At 37.6% G+C, this 25,016-nt stretch overlaps 1 protein-coding gene across 2 annotated transcripts in view; it reads left to right on the forward strand.

Moving 5' to 3' along the window:
- CABCOCO1 (ciliary associated calcium binding coiled-coil 1) overlaps positions 1-22,079 on the forward strand; it is a 104,954-nt gene extending 82,875 nt beyond the window's left edge. For both annotated transcript variants that reach the window (XM_088450390.1, XM_088450391.1), the window contains 3 exons: positions 7,332-7,454; positions 12,410-12,544; positions 21,247-22,079. In XM_088450390.1, the coding sequence (XP_088306516.1) occupies positions 7,332-7,454; positions 12,410-12,544; positions 21,247-21,321 (333 nt within the window). In that variant the 3' untranslated portion in view covers positions 21,322-22,079. The remainder of the gene's footprint in view (positions 1-7,331; positions 7,455-12,409; positions 12,545-21,246) is intronic.
- Positions 22,080-25,016: the final 2,937 nt, after the last annotated feature.

The raw sequence follows: 25,016 nt of genomic DNA on the forward strand, positions 1-25,016 counted from the left end.
AAACTTCCGAGGAATAAAATCGAGAGACCAGCACACCACCTTCTGAATAAGAAAAAATATTTTTAGTTTCAAAGTGTCATTTATAGAGCCATAATCTTTTATCATATGTAACACATGTCACATATATATTTATTTGGCAGATATACTCATCATGAGCCCTGTGACATCATGCATCCATCAAAAATTGCCCCCGCCCAGGCGGCCGTTTTGGTGGTGAATTACCTTAATCATGAGCACAGTGAAGTTAGGCACCTAATAAAATAGGGGGATTGGTGCCAATGATTAGACATATCAGATTACTTACCAAGAAGACGCCATGCTGCCAACCTGTTACTGTGTTCCAGAAGTGTCTCCTTCGCGACATGTAATTATCCGGCTTACCTTATGCTCCGTCATTCCCAGCCCCGGTCTCTCCAATTAGCAGCACGCTATCGGCACTGTCAGCTGACCGTCCGGGGGAGGGAGGAGGAGACAGGTATCCATGGCAATAGTACCTGCTAACCATCGCGGCGTCCAATCAGTGGCGCCGTAAAGCGCCATCACCTGATCTGAAAGGACGCGGGTAACTGGTGACCCAGGTAACCAAACAACTTATGCTATAAACACATTAATATGTACCAGCATAAATGTAATACAAAATAGGCAAGTAAGCACAGATAAAGTCTATCAGGCACCAATCCTCCCTAATGTACTACAAGGCAATCATAGAAAATGAAAAAGCAATAACAATCATCAGGGATCTCCCATAAAAATAACAAAGATAATCTCTTATAAATGAGCCTAATGACAAAAGTTATAAACATAAAATGCATATAATTACACCAAAAATAGAATAAGCAGCCTGCAATACAATCTAAATCAGGAGGTATAATAAAACACCCATAAACTTAAGGACTATTCAGATAGTTGCCACAGGTAGAAGAAAAGAGCTACACTCTCGTCAGTTCTACATAAAAAGACATTATAAGACAAATACTTATTGAGGCCTGCTGGACGCAGGGTCCCCAAGTTACAGATATATTCACACTCTCTTTGTAGCAATTTTTTGCCTCTACTCCTCCTCTCTTGAGAGGTCTAATCTGATCCAGAGGCATGAAGCGGAAGTCATTAATGCAGTGTCCATGCTCCACAAAATGTCTAGCTATTGGTGGTGTGCTTTGGTCTATTAAAATTAGGGCCTTCTTAATAGATAAACTATGCACGGCTATGCACTCTTTTAGCATGCGTGTAGCTTTACCCATGTATATTTTCTGGCAAGGGCAAACGATCAAGTATACAACGTTTTTACTTTCGTACGTCATCCGCTGGTATGTGCGACCGTTAGCAGGGTGCACAAAAGTCTCTCCAGTTAGCAAAAAATGGCAATTGACACACCTGTTACAGAGAAAAGATCAATTTTTCAAAGACAACCAGTTATCTATTGGAGTACCTGGGCTGACATCTGCATTGGTGACCCAATCTTTCAAGTTGTTACTGCGTTTATACATAAAGAGTGATTTATTGTGACATGTTTCCTTCAACACTGGATCAGTACTGATGATGTGTCAGTGTTTTAGAATTGATTCTCTCAATTTATTGGAGGACATAGAACATGTGGTTGGGAATACCACACGATCTAGACTAGTGTCGGCCTTCACAGGATGAAGAACGGTATTCTTGTCGAGCAGAAGGCATCTGATATGAGTTACCCTCAGCAACTGAGAAAGCAGTAAACCCCGTTTAAGGGGTCTTGGATGGAAACTCTCTGCAAGTAATGTCGTATTTAGGTCTGTAGGCTTCTTAAAAATCTCTGTTTCAATAGAAGATCGATATAGATATAAGCTATAGTAATAAATAAGAAGACTTAGCCCCCAGTCTGGGCACTACCTCACTTCTTCAGTCCTAACTATCAATGGCAACTAGTCTGCGCACAACTTCACACAAAGTCTTAGTCCTGCGTGCTTCTTGCAGGTATGGCCCCAGGCGTTTTGGCCTCTACTAGCCTCCAGGCTCACCTGTTTGGCTGCCACATCCCCACCTGGAAACAGGATTGTATCTCCAATGCTGAAAAGGGTACATTATACAGTAGACCAACTTCATTGTGACACTTCTGCTATGCACAATGAGTATCTTGCTCTACATAAATGGGAGCTGTGGAATATAGGACTGTTATCCTCTGTGCACTACACATAACGTGGGAGCTCCCTGTGACTCAGTAGTGGCGAGCATATTTTTGTGCTACTTTTTACTTTCAAATGTGTCTTATTTGCACAGTGATGCGAATAGTTAGCACAAGCAGTTTCTGCTGATTTAAATGATATGCAGCATGCCCTATGTTCTGTGAGAGACTGTGGGTGTATCTCCATGCGAAACGGTGGTCATCCTGGTATCAGAGCAACAGAAGCTTTTGGCCGTGTTTACACTGTACATCCGACACATTTTGAATGCTTCTCTCTCAGAAGTTTGATTTACACCATTACAGGTCCTACTTCTTTCTAAGACCTTAGGACTGTTGATGGGGAAGTTTGTCACACTTTTCGTGAGGCCTGCCTAAGGATAGGTTTGTTGGAGGATGATGTGTAAACAAACATTCTTAAAATCCCGGGCAATGCCGGGTACTCCAGCTAGTTTTAAATTAAAATAAAAATGTTGTGGAGCCTTTCCAAAATGAATTCCCATCACTAGACCCTTAAGCCTAGGCTGTTAGTAGAAAACGCTGGGGAAGCAAAGAGCATGCAGTCTAAGAAGAACCAGCCCGTTGCTGATAGCACTAGAGTTATTCCTCAAGCCTGGTGCATTGCTGTGTTTAAAGAATAGAATTGATCTTCTTTACTGGTGCACTACAGATCCTAGCTAGCCCTGTCACTCCTTGGCCACTGCCATGGGAATGCATCGAAAAGCTCTGATTGGTCAGAGCCCAGCTATTCCCACGTTCTAACTAATTGGTGCATTCCAATGCATTACTGTGACAGTGGACAGGAGTGAACTATCATTCACAATGAAACCCATCAGAGGTAGTTGTGCATAATCTATGTGGTCTGTTTTTTTTACATCCATCTGCGATACTTACAATGAAAGAAGAAAATACTTCCATATGGATCTGAATGAGTTATAAGTGTTTGAATGAGGGTAAGTGGGGTAGTTTATATTTAATAGCTATTTTTCATGATTTCCACATTTCATTGATCTATCCACTTCCTCAGACAGAGGATGCAGACATCCACAAAATGCAAGACTTTTTTATACTACATTTAATCTTATGCTTTATTTTTGTATTTTAAAAGTTTGTCTGTATTTGTGGTTTAAACTTATACTGTATCTAATGACTTGTCAGTGTTGGTGCTAGAGAAGAAACTATGGAGGGGGACCGCACACTGCAAATCCACCCTGCAATAGTATCACCAGCTCTGGCTGGTAAACCTAGTGTTGGGTAATGGAACACAATTTTTCCACTAGCAGTCTAGGCAAAAAGGTCTAGTGTTGGTTATTAATTCAGTGGGGTGGGGATCTAGTTTTTTTTTTTTTTTTTACAAAATCATGTAGAGGAGTATGCACAGATTCTAGTGATCCATGCAGCACTTTTAGCCTGAGGATCTAGGTTTAGAAACCAATCAACAGCAGCTTGAGTTTAGAATGTCAAAATTACCATATTCGGTGATTTTGGCCATGAGCCCCTCCATTGGTTTCAAAATGTGATGAATACGACTCTTCGTAAATTTTGACCTAAGAGTGACCATACATGTGGCTGAAAAAATTTGACATATTTGATAATTTCTCAAGCTGAATGGCTTCATACTTTAGTGTGGTCATCTAATAGGCCCAGTTACCACCAGCCAATGGATTTCAAGCTCCTATGCAAAGCTTGCTATGACAATTTCAGGCCAATGTTGTATAAATCACCCAAACTGCCCATAGCAGGACACAGTGAAGCCTATTCACCCACCATATAGTGTACAGTGTTATGCTAAGTTCTTTATGACACCAAATTTAAATGAAGTGAAAAAAATTTTCTGCATTAAATTATATCTGCTCAAGTTTAACTCCAATTACTTAAGAAAATACAGTGAGTGATAAATTAATGAAAATATGTGACATATACTTTTGTTGTTGTCTTAATGTTGTATTTGGTCCTACTTACATTTTCTTTTTTACTTTTTTTTTTTTTTAGGGAATGGCAATATTTATGAATATCATGACTTGTCTTACTTTTGGCTTCTGCAAAGAAAATATTTATTTGCATTGAGATCTTAGATTTATTAGAAAATAGCATAAGGTCACAAACTGTGTATACTACAGAATTATGTTCGGGTGATCAAGGACAAATGTATGGATTACAGGTGTGATGGTAACTGCTTTACAATGAAAATATTTTCTTCTAACAAACTCAGATTGTAAAACCTTCAGATGTCTAAGATTCAGAGTGATGGTTTACTATAATGTCTGACCCTTGTAACCCAATTGTTAGAAGAGAATTCAGATAATAAAACTACATTTTAGAGGTACAGATTCTCCATGGAAAACAAACTGCAAAATTCACATACACAATCATACACACATTTTCTAAGTCTATATGAATTTTGTAAACTTTTATTTATATTCTATTGTACTATATATAACAGACAGATTTAACCTTTTGTGAAACAGGTGGAAACAATCAACATGGCGAATCATACCCCATGCTATACTTTAGAACATTAATTATTGTCCCTTCAGGTGTAAAAATAAAACAAACTAATAAAAAAGGAATAAACTCTTTAGTAAAACAAAAAAAAACTTTTTTATGAACTAAATTTATGTCTACTAGTAACAACTTTTTTGCAGTATATGTGTCTTCATCCCGAAGTCGAGAATTAATTTAAAAGTCTATGTTCCTAAAACTAAGCATAAAGCAGTAAAAACAACAAAATATGTATCAGAAAAGTAATAAAAACCAAAATATTGTATGCCGAACCAGGTGGGGTTTAAGATTCCCGTGTGCTTACTGTGCTAGTGCTCACCGCACTAAATTACCATCACTACACAATGTGGCAACATTGCAACTCCTGCTACACAAAACAGCAACTTACGTGTAGTATTTTTTTTAAAGTTATAGGAGTTTAAATCTTGCTGGGGTATGTCACATCCCACCTAGTTCAATGAAGGTTAACAGTCAAAATGTAGCAGATGAGGGCAATAATTGACTCTGTCATCTTTATGAGTTTCCCCATATTCTTTCCATCTGATGGTGAATTTCTATCACTTTACGTAGCTTCTTTGTTGGAATTCACTTGCATAAGAAGTTCAGGTATAGTCAGAAACAGGCACTTAGATGCTAGCTAAAAGGCATGTCCCATATATACAATAAATATATGTAATGTATATGCTTCATACATCCAGCTTACATCATCACTGGACACTCTGCAATTCGCCTTGGCATGCTGTTAATCAACTTCTGGGCCACATACTGATTGCCACTCATTCTTGCCTAATCAATGCTTGAAGTTTGTCAGAATTTGTGGGGTTTTGTTTGACCACCTGCCTCTTGAGGATTGACCACAAGTTCTCAATGGGATTAAGGTCTGGGGAGTTTCCTGGCCATGGACCCAAAATGTCAATGTTTTGTTCCCCGAGCCATTTAGTTATCACTTTTGCCTTATGGCAAGGTGCTCCATCATACTGGAAAGGCATTGTTCATCACCAAACTGTTCTTAGATGGTTGGGAGAAGTTCCTCTTGGAGGATGTTTTGGTACCATTCTTATTTCATGGCTGTGTTCATAGGCAAAATTGCGAATGAGGTCACTCCCTTGGCTGAGAAGCAACCCCACACATGAATAGTCTCAGGATGCTTTACTGTTGGCATGACACACCTTTCCTTCTCCGGACAAGCATTTTTCCAGATGCCCCAAACAATCTGAAAGGGGATTCATCAGAGAAAATAACTTTACCCCAGTCCTCAGCAGTCCAATCCCTGTACATTTTGCAGAATATCAGTCTGTCCCTGATGTTTTTCCTGGAGAGAAGTGGCTTCTTTGCTGCCCTTCTTGACACTAGGCCATCCTCCAAAAGTCTTCGCCTCTCTGTGCGTGAAGATGCACTCTCACCTACCCGTGTTAATGAGAGAATCACTGACATGATGTCAGCTGGTCCTTTTTGTGGCAGGGCTGAAATGCAGTGGAAATGTTTTTGGGATTAAGTTCATTGTCATGGCAAAGAGGGATTTTGCAATTAATTGCAATTCATCTGATCACTCTTCATGACATTCTGGAGTATATGCAAATTGCCATCATAAAAACTGAAGCAGCAGACTTTGTGAAAACCAATACTTGTGTCATTCTCAAAACTTTTGGCCATGGCTGTATTTTTCTTCACAGTAAACGTTTAAGGATTAACTATATAGAAAAATATAACTTGACAATAATTATTTCTTAACATTTATTTATAAAGCACCGTCATGCTTACCACTTCCATTTTCTTCAGCGGTCCACCCCAGAGTTTATATAGGATGATTAAAGCCATTCTTTATAAATACAAAAAAGAAACTTTTAGGATGAAAGCAATTTGCTTTCATAAATATTCAGAGGCCTAAACAAATGTATTCTGTTGTGGCATTGCCTTTTTGTTTTGTTTGTGATATTGTTGTGCAATACAATTTAGATGTTGTTTGTGCCTTTGTCCGTAAGTGTTTTCAAATAAAACTAAAAGAACTGGAAGTTTAAGTGAAATAGCAGCTTTTCTGTGTATTGTTTTCTTTAAACTGATGTAGCTATTAAAGTACATATTGCATTGAAAAAGAGGACAAAGGGCATAGTGGAGGATCAAAAGAACTCAGCAGAGACGTAATAAATCACCGAATCAAGTTGAATCTTTGTTTCCTTCATACTGAGTTTTTATGCTTTATAAGACACAATGTTCCTTTTTTCTTTTTTTAGATACCTTTAGATACTGGTATTACGTTAAAGGCTAATTAAAATGTTTAGGAATTCTCAAAGCACAATGTTTTTCAAGGCATGCTTGTACAATAAAATACAGTTAATGAAAACAGATTTTCTTTGTAATACATTTTAGTCCTACTTGTATGCAATCAAATGTTATTTTTTTGTCTAAAAAAATGGATTGTACTATTATATGTACAGAATTTTTTTGTTTGTGCTTGGAACCTAATTTAAATTCAGAGTTAATTTAATTTGCATGTTTTTTCATTAAAAAATGTAACCCAAGAGGGTAAAAAAAGACTAAATTTGTAAGCGTTGTCATGGTATTCACTGCACACATGTAAAACATTTGGTTTTATTTTATTAATCACAGTATTTTGTTACTGAATATTTTGAATAGGATCGTGGCCAATTAAACGCTGTTTTCCCTTCTTCCACAGCAAGTAATAGAGATTTGTAAACCAGCAGAAACATCAGCTTTCCCAACACCACTAGAAGAAGGTATATTTTCGGAAATCTATACAAAATTTATAGCACCAAAGGAAAAGACAGAAAATATTATGGTATGATTCATTTTAATAATGCTTGAAATGCCTTTATTGAAATGTTGATAGACATTTAAAGGTAATGTCAGTGTACTAAACATGTAGAATTGGAATGATGACATTTTCAACTTCAACCTAGGAACATATGAAATCCTGTGAATTTCACATTTTAACCTCTATTTAATATTGCTCTGCAAAATAAGTACATATTGCCTCTCATACTGATCTAAGTACAAGAAAAGTTCTCAGAGATATTCCAGGTGTTCATATTCTCCCTTATCCATGCCTTTCAATCATCATTTCTGAAAGTCAAGTAAGCAGGAAGTGGAGGGATGTTCTCATTCTAATGCCAGAAACCGACAGGGTTAGGATACCAACACCTGAGGGTTAGGCATCCTAACCCTCTCCCTACCTTAACTCTCCCTCCCCAGTGCTTGAACCTAACATCTCCCCCCAATGCCTAAATCTAGCCCTCCCCCTTAGTTCCTAACGCTAAACCTCCTCCTAACCCCGCTACTTATCTTTGTGATTTTGGCAGTCTGGATGCCAGCTCTGGGATTCTGACAAGTGGAATTCTGGCATTCTGAGTGCCGGAATCCCCGCGGTTGCGATATTAACTGCATCCCGTACCCAATATAATTAGAACTGTATAGGTCCGTCATGTCAATTATCAGAATGTTGGAACGAATGTCGACATGGTCTGGATGTCGACATTCAGAATTTTGACATGGACATAATGTCGACATGTACATGTCAACACATTATCAGAATGTCAACATTGTGAATGTCATCAGCTGATTTAGGGTTAGAGTTAGGCAGTAGTTAGAGTTAGACTGCAAAAAGTGTTAGGGTTAGTTTACAACTGTATAGAAAAACACATTGTCAACATTCAAAATGTCAATACTGTGAATGTTGGCATTCCAAATGTAAACTTTTTGTACCACACATTGAGGTACAGACAACGCGGTCAGTTGAATAGCTCCGGGAACTCCTTGTTATAACGGATATCCTAAAACTAATAGAATATTTATATATATTTATATATATATATATATGCAATTCACTTTCTACTGGCCAATGTTTTAGTATTGTGATAATACAGACACATCTTTACTACATTCTATCTTAACTATTAAAAATTAATTTATATGATCCTTTATATGTTGGACTTTGTGCAGGCTGTGTGCATACCTAGTAGAAAAAGGAGGGGGATTTAACCCCCTATTGTTCCTCAGCACACTGAATAGTACTTGCAACAATATATGAAGACTATATGGTCATAGAAATTCAGAGATATTGGTTGTATGCATTTGCAAATACATGGAAAGCTGCTAGGCCTCGTCACGGCTTCTCTGTCACTAGCAGTCCCTAACACTAAGAGGTTCACATCTGGGGCGCAGTGCACCCCGAAAACCGTCCAGCCCAGGGCATCACACGAAAAATGGAAAAAGAGTGACAGTGCAGTGTAAAGTATAGATGTGTAAGACTAATTAATGAGTGTTGAAAAAAGGGGTTAAAATATATGTGAAATATTACATGAAAAAAATACAAACATAATATGTGATGTAAAAAGCAACTATGTGTATTAAGTGGTGATGCCATGAGGGGGCCCAGCCAGACCAGCCCCGGGGGCCTTACGCCCAAACGCTCACCCCAAATGTAAAATATACCAATTATAAGGCCTCATGATAAAGGCACATATAATTTTTTTCAAATGTAAGGCCTCCTGATATAGCCACATACATAAATGCATCCACATTGAGAGCCAGCTTACCTGAGAGTCACCCCTGGGAACTCCAACTAGCACTACTAGAACCAGCATTCCCTGCTAATGCTGGCTCCTTCATGCAACTCATACCAAACAAACAAAAATGGCAGCTGCTCAATCAATCTAGCAGTGCTAATCAGGTGCATGAAAGGGAAGGGTCATACTGAGTAGAAAAAGGAGGGGGATTTAACCCCCTATTGTTCCTCAGTACACTGAATAGTACTTGCAACAATATATGAAGACTATATGGTCATAGATATTCAAAGATATTGGTTGCATGCATTTGCAATTACATGGAAAGCTGCTAGGTCTTGTCACGGCTTCTCTGTCACTAGCAGTCCCTAACATTAGGAGGTTCACGTGCGGATCGCACTGCACCCCGAAAACCGTCCAGCCCAGGGCATCACACGAAAAATAGAAAAAGAGTGACATTGCAGTGTAAAGTATAAATGTGTAATACTAATTAATGAGTGTTGAAAAAAGGGGTTAAAATATATGTGAAATATTACATGAAAAAAAATTGTTTGTATTTTTTTCATGTACTTTTTCACATATATTTTAATCCCTTTTTTCAACACTCATTAATTAGTCTTACACATCTATACTTTGCACTGTCTCTCTTTTTCCATTTTTCGTGTGATGCCCTGGGCTGGATGGTTTTCGGGGTGCACTGCGCCTCGGACGAACCTCCTAATGTTAGGGACAGCTAGTGACAGAGAAGCCGTGACTAGGAATAGCAGCTTTCCATGTATTTGCAAATCCATGCAACCAATATCTCTGAATTTCTATGACCATATAGTCTTCATATATTGTTGCAAGTACTATTCAGTGTGCTGAGGAACAATAGAGGGGGTTAAATCCCCCTCCTTTTTCTACTTTTATGACCCCTCCCTTTCATGCACCTGATTAGTACTGCTAGATTGATTGAGCAGCTGCCATTTTTATTTGTGTGAATACCTACAGATTTTAGGCCTGATTCAGAGTTGCACGCAAGTCTGACGCAGATGCAGCAACCCCCCCACTTGCCTATCATGAGGCCCCCTCTCTACGGCATATAGCTTGAAGGAACTCTGGAGGCTACAGCAGTATTTCCGGGCCCATAATAAAGTTTGCACTGTGCCGTCCCTGAGTGAATGTAATCGTCCCGTGTACTGGCAGGAGCATGCTCACTGTGCTCAGCAAGCTGTAGAGAGTGCCAGCCTTCAGTCATATTTAACATCTCTCCTCTCTGAACCTACTACCTCCTGACTAACTAACTACTAACCTTTCCTATAACTTATTTGTTTTTGTATATGATGAGTCATGAGTTGCAAAAATACAACATAATTGAAAATATCTGTTTTAAAATATTTTCTTGAAATTTACATTTCATGTTAGCTAAATATCAATTTATAAGTGAGCAGTTTAATCATTGCTAGTAATGTAATCACTAAGGATTTTGCATGTTTAAAATGAAATTTGAGCAAATGAAAAAGTTAATCAAATTGCCTATAATATACAGCATAAATTGGAATTATTCCATGAGTTGCAGCACACCAGATAGCATTTTGCAGTGTGTCAAATAGTTCAATTACTCTAGAAGCCTTTATTACCCCCAATTTGAATTTCTTCTATATTTATTTTTCATGAATGGAGTTTTCAAGTTATAATGGCTAATACAGGTCAATTAATAGTAAAAATGTTGTAATAAAACTACAGTTATGTCAGTTCTGCTTGTCAAAATAAGCAATTCCTAAGCAGTGCAGGATGGCAATATCTGTAGAAATGCAGTATGTCATGATAGATACCTAATCAGATTCCATTTATGCATTCATGTGGCTTGGGCAATGAACTCCAATGTTGTTGTTTTTTGTATGGTAAACACTACATTTGTGGACATGGAAAAAGAATGTTCTATTGCGTTTGGGAGTATATAACTATTCTGCCCACCTAGGGACTATTGCTTGTTTCCCAATAACAGACAGCTAAAAAAATGAAAAATGTGTGGAGCAAATTCAGCGCATACAAAAATAATATAATTCCTGAGTTTACGTACACTACAAAGACTTACTCAATTTTCAATAATTATTAGATTTTAATATAAAAAACACATTATATATTAAAAACTATTACTTATTGAAAATCGAGTAAGACTTTTTAGTGTTCAGAAACTCAGGCATGTACTGAATATAAATGAAGAACCTCAAGTAACAAGATCAATTGGAATGCAGGGGAACATTAAAAAATATGACACATTATGAAACATTTTGTCACTTTCATCAATACATTTTTCAAAGCCACATTGGAAACGTCCTCAATGAGAGTGGCTAAATGCATCATGTTATTAACGAAGCCATTTAGATTTTTTGTCTGCATTAGCATATTGCTATATAGAATATGCTAATTGCTAAGGGCCTGATGCAGAGTTGGAAGCAAATCTGATATATCTTGTTCCAAAACTGCGTGCACATGAAAAAATACACCCATATATAGAGTTGCACCCATTTTGCAATGCACACACACCCCTCCGTACTCCTGGTTTGCTGCTAGTCCTCACAATCAGTGTGCACTTATGTCTACCCTAAACTAGGTACAAGAGATACGCTTCAAAACAGACATACTTACGTGTACACTAACTCTACCTAGCTCACAGTAGCGTCAACTTGCCCTCACTGAACTTATGGGGGGACGTACCATTACATCCCATTTATACCAAGTCATAAGTGTAGATATAATAAAAAGCATAGAAATCTGCACAATACACACTATATGCTCCACAAACAGACATATGTTTAAATCGGCCCCCGATTCTGCACATTATACTTCTGTTCTGTAATTACAGACCCAGATTGTAAGCTTGCATATTACCACTTTTTAGTTGTCCTTATAAAATACAGCATTAAAACAGTGTATTTTTTTTTGTTTGATAAAACCCTATTTTCAGTTGATTGTGTTCTTAACAGAATATAAATAAGGGTTCCATTATTACCATTATAAAATGCTTAACTGCTGAAACAGATGGCAGAATGACTGTATTACACATTCAAATAAAATATCATATGTCTTTCATGTCATTCTTGTCATGTTGCCATTTACAGAAAATGGCAAAAACACAGGCTGACTTTTTATTCATATTAAACCGTGTCTTAAATTCTGCAGTGTGAAACAAATAATTTATATGTAATTCTTTCTTTTGTTATTAATTGTTTGATACATCTAAAATAAGGATGCCACACTGCCTGCGGAGCTTGATAAGAAGGAAAATTTGTCAGATGAAGATAATCTCCTAAGTGGGTATAGCATTGAAGAAGTGAAGACATTGTTAGATGAAGTTACAGCAGACACTATTGATAGCCTACAGGTAACCTTTAATTGCTGATATACATTGTTATATAACTTGTGTATGTGCATCAGAGTTGTATGGCTGAACCAAATGCACCTACGTGCAATTGGTAAAGGCATTTTAGAAAAGCCTACTGTAATATGTAATATAGATGTATTTGTATATGGTGTCTTTAATACATTAAACAGTGCAAGTTTTGTAGCTCTTTCAATAAGTGGCTACTTATTAAAATATGTTGTTGTGCTTTAACATTTCAAGAAATGTCTTTGGTGCTCAAGATCCCGGGTTAGTTGCACATCGGACAGGGAGAGAGGAGACTGCTGTTGTGTGCCAGGATGCAGAAGGGCCAGGGAGGCTTCTGTCTCCTTTCCCCACCTGCATTGTGTTCCCACTACCGCAGCATTGCTATACCGCAGCCAGTGGTATTGAGCAGGAAAGCAGTGTTATGGTGGTGGTGCAATCTCACGGATCTCTGCCCCTGGCTAAGTTGCACGCGGTGCCCACCTTTAGAGCACACAGCACATTTTTTAAACATCAGTTTTGGAATAAGGTAATGCCCCTCCCACCGATTTGGCCATATCCCCAGTACCCGGGCCCATTCCCGACGTCCCTGTTGGTGCTTTGTTGGCTAGTACTTAAAGTCCCACCCACTTAGACATATCTAATAGGGATGTAGTCAGGAAGCCGATGGTCTAAATGCCGACCGCCGGCTTCCTGACTGTTAAATCCCGGCAAGGTACTAATGACAGGCGTCGAAATCCTGATGCCGGGAGCCCGACGCCCGGGAGTCCGAGCCCGACGCCCGGCATACCGAATGAAGGTAAGCTGGGCACTGGGCACGGACAGCCGTGGGGGAGAGAGTTAGGTTTTTTGGCTCCCGGGGAGGACTTGAGGTTAGGTACCCCCGGGAGGGTTAGGTTTAGGCTAGGGGAAGGGGGGTTAGGGTTAGGCACCCCGGGGGTAGGTTAGGGTTAGGCACCCCCCCCAGTAGACTTAGGTTTAGGCTGCGGGGATGGGGGGGTTAGGGTTAGGCACTTGGGGGGGGAGGTTAGGGTTAGGGGGCAAAATAGGGTTAGTTATACTTATCTCATTAGCGATTGGGATCTTCACCTCTGCCGTGCTTCCGCATGCGGCCGGCGGTAATACATACTACACCCGTCTAATAATGGACACCAGCTCACATTTGCCTGTGTTTGAAAATTATTTTCAGGGAAATTGTGCAGGCAACACGTGACATGCCTAGTTCCACACATGGATTTATCTAGTGCTGCTCAGAAACATGTAACCTCTGCTTCCCCAGGCAGTGACTACCTCAGGAAGCAGACCTGTGTTGCAACTATACCCAGCTAAAATGTCAATATTGTATGAGAAGTACAAATATTACAGAGGTTTACAAAGGTGTTGAAAAGTTAAAGCCTTTTGATTTGATATGAATGAAATTACAAATGCGTTTAGAAGATAATTCATAGATATATGCTGTAACCCACCTCAACTAATCAGATATTAGCTTTGGTCGATGTAATGCAAGCCAGAATAATTAAATACACAAAACAAAATAAAACAATATTAACAAGAGTGCTGTGATAAACTGCTGAATTAAAATGTACAAAAATGTATTACTATCATTTGGTTAATACCCAATACACACTCATATAAAACACAGATCAACTGAACACTTTATAAAATTCAATCCCATGCATATGCACTTGGAAACAAATTGTGAAATTCAACTGCCTGTTAATGGTTAGCGCTAGTATTTGTTATAGCTGACCTAACAGGCAAGTAGTTAAATTGAGGAACATATAAAGGATAGTAACTGGCACCAATGTAATGGAAGAAAATACCTGTAGCCAAGGAGAAAAATAGGAGTTTCCTAATAAACCCACCAAATGTCTACAGCAATAAGTTATGTCTCTGGTGCTAACTAGGGTATTTTAAAACCACAACAACATTTTAAAATGTCTTTGTTGGGCAATCCTCTTTACCCAATAATGGGCTATGTATATATAAGGGAATAACCATTCCATGTAGGTATCATCATAACAAGTGGTTTTATTAAAAATACATATAATACCGCAGTGTTCTGGAGATATATTAACTCCCAGACTGGACACACATTGAATTCAAATGTACTTAATTTTACTTCACAAATCACAAAATTAAAATAATAAAATGACATTATGTACAATCATAAAAAGTAGTATTGCTGTTCCAATCGGAACACACATAAAAATAAAGCATAATATAAAATAAAGAAGTTTTACTAATTTTGTACAGCACCACACTAGATGACCCAGCTAGCTTGCTGATGGTCGGGTGCGATTTACCTTTTCCCCGTAGCACGCAAGATTGTCGGTACACAAATTTAATGAACAACGGAACAATGTGTCGTTCCATAATTCATTAATATGCACTGCACCACATGTGATATCTTCAGATCTGCCTGCACTGCAGGCAGATCTGAAGATGTGATGAACGATTCACAGGAGCACTCAATAGTGCGTACACAATGGGCGATGTGGACAATTTGTCGTTACGATTCGTCTAAAATCGTCAAATCATCCAATTTATTGTCTAGTTTGAACTGGGCTTAAGAATTTGATATTACAAGGCTCTAAAATTAGTTACTTATACTTCAGCATGGTGCAATATGTCTGTGTTATATAACTAGGGAGAAGCTGTAGAAATATTACTTTTGAGATGGAAAATGCTCACACAGTCAGAATGCAAGTTAACTTAAGCTTGAGAAACCAATAAAAAAGTACATTTCACAATTATGACCAATATAACCAGTTTTAAAAAATAAACAGTTTGTTGTGATACAATGGGTAAATTGTGGTATTAATGTTTTTTTATTCAAAGTAGAGGTAGGTTATATAGTCTAAATTAAATAATTGCCTTGATTCACACTGCAATATAAATTAAACCTGGATCTATTTATATGGTTGTAAAACACAGACTTGCCTAGGAAAAAGTGTTTGAATGGAATATCTCAAGGGAAGTCTTTACTGATATCTGAATGCCAGAGACTGTAAAGTACCCTTTACAAAAAAGCCATCTCACAAAATGCAGCCACCGTTCCCAGAGAGCCTACATTGTTTGATTAATCACAAGCAATTTAGATTAGCTTTAAGTGATTTTGTTCCAATATAATTAATGGTTTTGCAAATATCCTTAAATATCCTATTTAAAAGAAGAACAATGTAATTTTTGCAAAGCTGTGTTATTTCAATAACATTTCATATAGAGATTTATTTATTTATTTTATTTATTAACAGTTTCTTATATAGCGCAGCATATTCCATTGCGCTTTACAATTGGAACATTAACAGAACAAAACTGGGTAATAACAAACAGATATATAGGTAGGAAGGCCCTGCTCGCAAGCTTATAATCTATAGGGAAATAGGCATTGATACACAAGGATAGGTGCTATATATTGCATTTTGGTCCAGCCAGAATGCACAGTTTCTTGGTTGGCTGCATGATCCAGTCACACAGGAATATCGACCAAATGTCATGAGGATGTGAGAGAAAGACGATGTGTGAGAGATGCATTAAGCCAACCCCACACACTGTGACAACCAGTGGCATAGGGCAGGTTTTTGAGTGGTGCTTCCTGTAGACAAAGCTTGTAGATGGGGTGCTGGGGCAGAGGTTTGGGGAAATGGGCTTGTTCTAGAGGTAGTGGCTATTGCTACTTTGTGTGAGGCTTTCTTCCTCACTAGTTGTAATTAAATTAAGTTATACAGTCTTGTTAGAGGAAGGATTACAGTTTGTAAAGTAAAAAAAAACTGCATAACAAAATGCACTACTGTAGACAACGAATATAATAATTTTAAAATAAAAACATCTTTATTTTAAATAAGAATGAAAAAAATGCTTTATTTAAAAGAAATAAAGCATGTTTTAATTGATTTCCTTCTGCTTTCACAAACAGAAGGATGGGGGTAGAACCTGCTGTTATCATTATTAAATAGACTTTATCATGTTGTATAGTATTTAAATAAAGCATTTTTTCCGAAGATAAAGATATTAAAAATAATAATTTGGGCTTTAAAAAAAAATGACTTTAAAATATATATTTTTCTTTTTTAATTTGTCTGTGCTGGATATGGCCCCTTTGGTATACTTCTGTACAAGAGGAAAGGAGAGGGGTGTAAAGTACTGTAAGCTAGAAAGGTCAATTGAATTTCCAATTAGCCATTCAGAAGTGCTAGCTGGTGCTGCTGATTGTCATCATCATTGCACCATCCCTCCACATACACCATCTGAAAGTTGTATATGCATTAGGTCTACTTAAGTCACATTTATATGAACACACCATTACTATCCACAGCCAAATCTGACCAGCCTCCTCCCTTTCCTGTCAAGTCATAATTAGACTATATTGTAGTCTCCCAGGTTTCAAACGAACCCTAAAAAGTTGTAATATTTTCACCAAAGTCTAACAGCCCTCCTAAATCCCCATCCTCCATAACCTACCCACCTGCTTCCCCTTTCATTGTCCCCCTCTGTCTCTTTTTCCTTCTTCTTCTAGTTTGTAAACTCTCGTGAGTTGGCTTTCTTACCTCATTCATTCCTGCCTCCTCAATCCTATATACCTCCTTTCCCTAGACATGTACCTTCTGCCCAGCCTTTAAGCCTCAGTTCTCAGGGTCTCTAGTCCTGTATCTTGTGTATACTCCTTGGCACAAGCTTTATACTTTATTTGTATTCTACAGTTAATCGGCCAATTTGCAATTGTTTTGCCTTACTTTGTAGTTAATTGTGTATGTTTGTTCATTATGTAATTTTGGAATTTTTTTAAATGTACGGAGCTGCCGTCCTTTTTGTGGCCTTCTATAAATAAAATTGAATAATAATGTGTATGATTCATCTAAAGCTGCATAGACAACATATGTATGTGTACATCTTTTTTGCATATGCATGCAACAAGTAAATACATACTTTACGTGAATAAAATATGTACGTCCATCTCTACCTGAGCCTTTTGATGCTTAAAGTCGAATACTTAAACCTACCTCCACTGCAGTTAAATATTGTTTTCAGCTTATCTGGTGTATCATCACACCCTAACATAAGAAAGTTGCAGAATGATGGAGGAAGGAGTACCAACATTTGCTTTATCTGTAAAATTACTTGCATTAATAAGGCACTATAGTGCATCATTTCATTACAGTTAATTGTGTATTACATTTTACAGTTAACACTTTTGTAAATATTCTTACATCTACATTTATCTTAATGATACATACAGTAAAATACTTATATCATGCCACACTATATTTTACTCTTGCAAAACCATATACAAATTAATATTGATGTTAATGTCAAATTTTAATGCTTCTATTTTACCCAACACATTTTTTTTCTGGGCATTATTGTACGTTTTCAAATAAAGGAAGCTGCTTTATCTCATAAATAACTTGTTAGCTTGTTTGAACACTGACTTTGATATATAAACAAGCTTACTACAGTTATTGTAAGGAAGTGTGCAAAATGGACTGTGACATTTTGTCAAACTAAAGCATAGATTAGTTTGTATTTGCTCTAGATATAGAAACTTAATGGGTGTAGTCTTGTTTTCTTTAGAACAGACAGCTTTGCCTGCCAACAAAAGGATTTATTTATTATTTTGGCCAGTAACACCTTTCAGTACAAATGAACCATTTATAAAAAAAAATATTTAATTTATTAAGATATCTAGCATGTTCCAGGAGGGGAGGGGTGGAGAACAAACAATATCAGTTATTAAGTTAAGTTGCGCAATTAAATTAAGTAGAATTTATAATATATATTACACAACCTAATGAAAAATTTATAGGAGCCTTGAAATGTCTGCTTATTAATAAACATGGATTGAATATTTATAAAGACAGAAGTAGTACCACCTATTTCTTTGAGGGGAGACCTGGTTTGCATATGATTTTTTAAGGAAGGCACCCCAGCAGTAATCTCATGTCTCATGAGTTCCCCTCCACATGATTGTATGTGTGTGTGTGTGTGTGTGTGTGTGTGTGTGTGTGTGTGTGTGTGTGTGTATGTGTATATATATATATATATATGTGTGTGTGTGCAAAAGTCATGGTAAAGATGCTTAGTACAGTGTTGGTGAAGTGCAGTTTCTCGATGTGGCATCGATTCAACAATTGGACAGAAGACCTCTGGAGAGATGTTGACCCATACCGTCTGGATAGCTACCCACAGCTCCCTGATATTTACAGGTGCAGGATCTTGGATGCAAATAGATCTCTACACAGCGTTCCCATAAATACTAGATTTGAGTTCATGTTGGGTGAACTTGGTGGCCATACCATTCATCGGAATGTACCAGAATGCTCGTCGAGCCAACTCTGGACAACTTGGGACTAATGACACTGTGCTGGAATTTTCCATCGTACTGAGGGTACATGAAGTCCATGAAGGGCTGCAAATGGTCAGAATGTAATGTGGCAGTTACTGGTCAATGATATGTTTAGGTGGACCAGTGGACCCAACCTATGCTATATGAAAACACCCCACACCATTATGGAACCACCACCAGCATGCATAGTGCCTTGTTTACAAATGGGGTCCATGGCATCAAAGTGTCTGCTCCACACCCGAACCCTACTATCAGCCCAAAACAACAGGAACCGTGACTTAACGCACCACCCCACATGTTGCCAGATATCCAGGGTCCAATTAGCGACGTTACAAGCCCAGGTCAGGTGCTGTGTATGATATCGTGTTAACAGGGACACTCTGGTGGGTCTTCTGCTCCCATAACCCATGGAAGCTAAAGAACGCTGCACTGACCTGCTGGATAAGCGTCTGGTACCTCCTGCATTAAATGTGGTTGTGATTCGAGCCAGTGTCACTTGTCTGTAACCACGGAGAATCTGGACAGATGCAGCTAGTCATGATCATAAAGTACCCCTGACCGTCAACTGCGCTGTCCATGGTGGGTGGTAATGCCTTCCGTTATGTGTTCCCAGTACACACGTGACACTGTAGATGGAAGAATGTTGAATGTTCACACAACTTCGGAAATGAAATGTCCCATCCATCAGGCACTCACTTCAATGCCCCATTCAGACTCCGATAATTTACGTTGCCTTGCCATGAGCAGCCTAGCCAGGATTCAAACTGACTCACAAGGCCAGCATAAAATTGTAATATTCAGGGTTATAGGCAGCAGCCTGTCCCTTAGCACTGAACAGCTATTATCCTATCTGCAGGATAATAGCTGTTTCCATAGCCTGCATAACTTGGATTATGGTCAGGTGTTTGAGCCTCTAGAGCTCCCGTTTGTTTTCAGAACTTAATTCTGTGTCAGTAGTTGCTGCAGTTGCCAGTAGTTGCTGTATATCTGACTCTGATGTGCTGCAGATAGGATAATAGCTGTTCAGTGCTGAGGGACAAGCTGCAGCCTATAACCCTGAATATTAAAATTTTATGCTGGCCTCCCATTTGTCGGGAGCAGACAGCTGAGACTGTGCAATAAGCCTAGCACTTTTACCACTCTCAATGCCAAGCTGACCAAAATCTACCTGTGTGCAAACCATTTGGGGCCTATACGGGATATTGAAGGAGAGACCAGGACGCACAGCGTTATATGCAGATACTCAAGTATTTTTCTAGTACGCAATACATATTTACTACGCCATTGTTCTTTTAAAATAAGTACTACACTATATATGTGTTTCATCTGGCTCTGTTTGAGCCCCTCCTATTAAGGTTTCTGACTACTTGGAATACCAGACTCACCCCACCACGTGGAATTCCAATAAAGACCTACAGATAAGCCTAAAAGTTTTTTTATTTGGTACGCACATTTTAAACTTGAGCACGTGCATCTTATTTAAACACGGGAAGACTGCTGCCACCTTCACCAGAAGGATCAAAGTGTCACACTGTTAGCACCAAGTGGATTTTTTATATTTAAAAACTTACTGCACTGAAGCACTATTTATTTGAGACTTGAACCAGTGCGCCATTCTATAAATCTTCTGCAAACACATATATTTATTTATTTTTTTCAGGTAGATTGTAAAAGCACCACGTATGAGTGCGGTGGTAAAGTGGGCATGTACTGCTACATCTGAGAGGCGTGTCATAAAACTGACTTGCATTCAAATGTAAATGAGCCTCAAAGCAGTTAGTAAGATCTACTTGATAATTAGTCCACAGGGCTTTTCAGACTGCTCAAATTAATGGCTCTATTTTATTTTTTAATCATATTAAGAGGACAATTAATGTGTTATATACTGGTTTCAGCAAATAAATAAATCCAGCACAAATGTAAGAATGTACTTTTAAGTACTAAATATGAACCATTCTAAATAAAAAATTGGACTTAACATTTTAGTGTTTATCTTAAGAACCTTATTTGCTAAAATTGTGTCCAGATCTTTAATTGTCACAGGTGAATAAACAATATTAAAATACATTATTATAAAGGTTTCCTAATGCATTTTCTTTATTTTATTTTTACTTTGTATTTCAACAGATGTCACTTAGTTTCAATATGCATTGATACACATTTCGTATGTTATGCACCCTAATATGGCAAACGTTATCACTTGAAAGCAGGCTCTTACTTTGTAATGTCTGTAAAACAGGAAGACACGTGGAGTGTAATCTCTGTGTAAAGGCTAGATGGATATGTCAGACCTACAAAGACAAAGTGCAGCAGAGGGCAGCTTTTCCCTAAATCCTTTTCATTTTCTCTTCAGGCTGAGATAAATGAAAAGTTAAGGGTTCAGGAAGAGGCCTTCATTGCAAAAATAGAAAACCTGAAAAAGCCATGACATTCTCAGCAAACTGTTCGGAACTTCAAGAATCACACCTCTACAACTGCAAAATATCACCTTTTCCTTAGTATCCTGTTCATGCAAAACATCCCACAAGCAACAACACCTCTATTTAATCTTTGTTATTATTTCGGTAAGAGATTATAAATAGAATTCAGTTTACGATTACATACATATCATACTGTATATTCACAAATATCTCATTTAAAGTTCTGTAAATATAACTAAAGTATAATTGTATTGTAGGCTAAATAACATTGACAGTAAATGTAATTAAATAATATGATGTGCAAATGTTCTTTTGACTTTATGATCCCGCACTCCCTGTATTCCCAAAGGTACAATAGGGGCCCTTCTGTATTTTAAAGCTTTATGACACCTAATGAGTTTCTTATACGATTAGAAAATTAAATTAAGCAAAAAATCTAAACATTTGCAGTCTGAATTGTGATTTTTGTTTAACATTTATAGACTTTTGGAGATGTTTGTAAGATAAATACAGTGAATACTGGTTATTTGCTCAGATCTAAGAGGAGAAACCTACATTTTATACTAAGTCATATGCAATTGTTAGGTTGCACTGCAAATAATCATATAATGGAACTCCACACTTTTTAATTTGGTATATTAAAAACTATGATTGGCTAATTGTATTCACTATTTTGCTGACTGTTGAAAAATAAATTCTGTAGTGTAATTAGACCTTATTGCATATGAATAATAAAAATAAAATAAAAAAACGCCTTTTATCTTTTCTTCCAATTGTCAGACATGTCCATTGTTTTCAAATAATATCAGAACATTATAAATGTTGCAGTGCCTCAGTTTCTTGTATTATTGAAACAGATTATAGTATTATATTCCATAAAAGAAAGGTTTGTTAGTGCCAAAAGCCTCATGTTTTAAAATATTTGATCTGGCAAACTTACATAGAAATATATTTATTAGTCAAATTGTTACCTTCAGTGTTGATGCAGCAGACAGTTCAAACTATAAGTCTCTGTATTCCAGAGGCAGCTCAAGGGGTGGTTTGGCAGGGCTATTGCCCAGGGCACAGCCGCAGTCACCATGATAGCACTGTCTGTTAGAGGTGCGCTCCTTCGCTAACTCTGTTTTTTTGCAGAGCACTAGGACCCAGCAATGGACACGCCCCTGTAGCAACTAGAAAGTCTCATGGACCTCAGAGCTCTCTGGGCAGTGAGTAACCTAGAGCATACCAAGAAAACAAAAAAAACCTTAGTAAGGTGCTATAAAATCATTAATAGGTACTAAATATCTAAGTACGCAGCCGCGAGGAGCAGTGTCAGTACTCCCAACTAAGTTCTCTTACGAACTAATACACAGAAAATACAAATAGAACACAGCACAGGGACTTAGTACCAACAAGTGAAATAAAGATAAAAATAGTTTTAATATAACTCACTAAAAATGTGATGATTATACATACATCAGCCACAATATAATATAGCAGGAATAATGCGATTTATACTGATGCCAGTGAAAGAAAAATAAAAGCCATGAAAATAATTACATATACAGTTATCAAATCGTGTTACCAGTAGGGATAAGTCTGTGTAAGCTGGAGTCCTAAAGTTCTGCCCTCCAAAGGAGCTCTCCTAATTCTTATCCAGAGACAGAAAAGTATCCCAATGAATGAAAACTGGTTATATGAGCAAGCCAGTTGCCGTGAGCTGGGAGTCTGTAGGCTGAGAACTGCAGATGTATATAAAGCTCTCACCGTTGATGTAACAGCGTGTGTGCTCCAGGTGCAGCAGATGGAAAAGCCGCATTCACCTCCGGTAGTCCAGCTCACATGTGAGCAGGAGCCATAGCTTGTTGTACTGTATATTATGGCAAAATGGGAGCACCATATGAGGTCCCACTCCGGTCCTGGCTAGTTGCTGTGGCTGAGATCATTAGCATTGGTGTGGCTCATGAAGAAATGTAGAAGCCATCAGTGATTGTGGCTATCACTGGCTCATTCCAATCCTCCTGCAGTGACAAGTGCAAGCGGCAGTTACTGACGTGTTTCTCTGTGGCTCCTCCCACAGCTTCATCAGAGGCATCTGCTGCTTGCTCCAAAAGATGGATTTAAATAGGACTGCTAACAAGGAGATCCATTTCAGCTGTAACTAGTTAGTTCATTTGTATCAGAGTATAACTAGTAGAAACAATGTCAGATGTCAATATAATCTGCTGTTAAAATAGAAGGCAATCTAATAAAAGGAGAATGGCAACAATAAAATGTAAAATATGTACCAAGTTATATAGTGCAATCAAAAATTGCTCACAATTAACGATTTTTATCTAATACATTCAATCTTGAAATTATATTGTTATATGAATCCAGGATGAGTCAGCTGAAAGTTGTGCATTAAATTTATACATCAATCATTGATATATGTTGAGTGAGAATAAGTCTCTAAGCTAATGTGGACATTTGTAAAAGAAGAAGGGAAAGGAGAAGGGAAGGGGGAATGAAAGAATTAATAGAAATCCCCCTATGTATATTTACAGAACAAAATTAAGTTCTATACTTTCATTAAGACCTTCTGGGTGAAGGGATCCCAATTTAACCATCCAGAGGATCTCTTGTTTACAAAGTTTTTTGAATCTCAGCCCACCTCTAACATTAGGGGGTATCGTTTCCAGATCTATCCACTTTAGGCAATCTGGTTTAGCCCCATGCACTTAATTGAAGTGTCTAGAGACACTATGTTTTAAATAGTTGTTCATGATGTTCCGACAATGTTCCATGAAGTGAAGCTTCAGGGTTCTTGTCGTCCAACCCACATAAACTAAATTGCAGTCACATTTTAGCATATAAATAGTGAATTTGGAATCACAGTGAATGAACGTTTCAATCTCACATGTCTTATCACCAATACAGTATATGGACTTAGTGTTATTAGAGACATAGCAACAAGTAGTGCACCTGGATTTACCACATTTGAAAAAACTTTTTGGTCTATTTTGTAACCAATATTTTTGTAGTTGGATTTAATTCTACTAAAGGTCTCAAAAAGCTGGGCACCAGCAATGTTTTTAAAGACTTGTTCTTTTTATAAATAATCAAAAGTCTTTTCGGTATACATTTTTCAAAATAACATCAAGTTTTAGGATTTCTTATTTTTTGTTAGTTTCCCTTTGAAGATAAAGAAAATTATTATTGTATTTGGAAAATGAAGGCTGGATCTCTATTAGTCCAAATCTCTCCAGTATGGTAGTTATCATGTTTCTTTTTAGATTTAGATTTATTACCTTTTAAAAGGGAAAGTCTATCTGTAGCTCTAACTTCTTTTAAAGCTCTGTTCAAGAGGTCCTCTGGGTACCTCCATTCTTTGAAGGAATTTAAAAGGACAGAGGCTTGAGTATCAAAAGTTTTTAATTTGGTACAATTACATTGAACTCTTCCAAGGTAAATAATGTGCACTAGAATAATGAAGATAGGAATTGGTATTAACTTCTTTTTGATAATTAGAACATATGTTATAGTAGAGTCTTCAACAAGGAGGGCCACATCCAAGAAGGAAATGGAGTCCCTACTGAAAGTGTGAGTAAAGGAAAGATTAAAATAATTAGAATAGAGAGAATGTACAAAAGAAAGCTGTCAAGATCCCCATCCCAAATAATAAAAAGATTGTCAATGAAGCGACCATAGAAGACCAGGTTCGCACCATATGCCCCACTCC

This window comes from Taudactylus pleione, unplaced genomic scaffold (genome assembly GCF_031769625.1).
Source record: "Taudactylus pleione unplaced genomic scaffold, aTauple2 ptg000518l, whole genome shotgun sequence".
Taxonomy (NCBI): domain Eukaryota; kingdom Metazoa; phylum Chordata; class Amphibia; order Anura; family Myobatrachidae; genus Taudactylus; species Taudactylus pleione.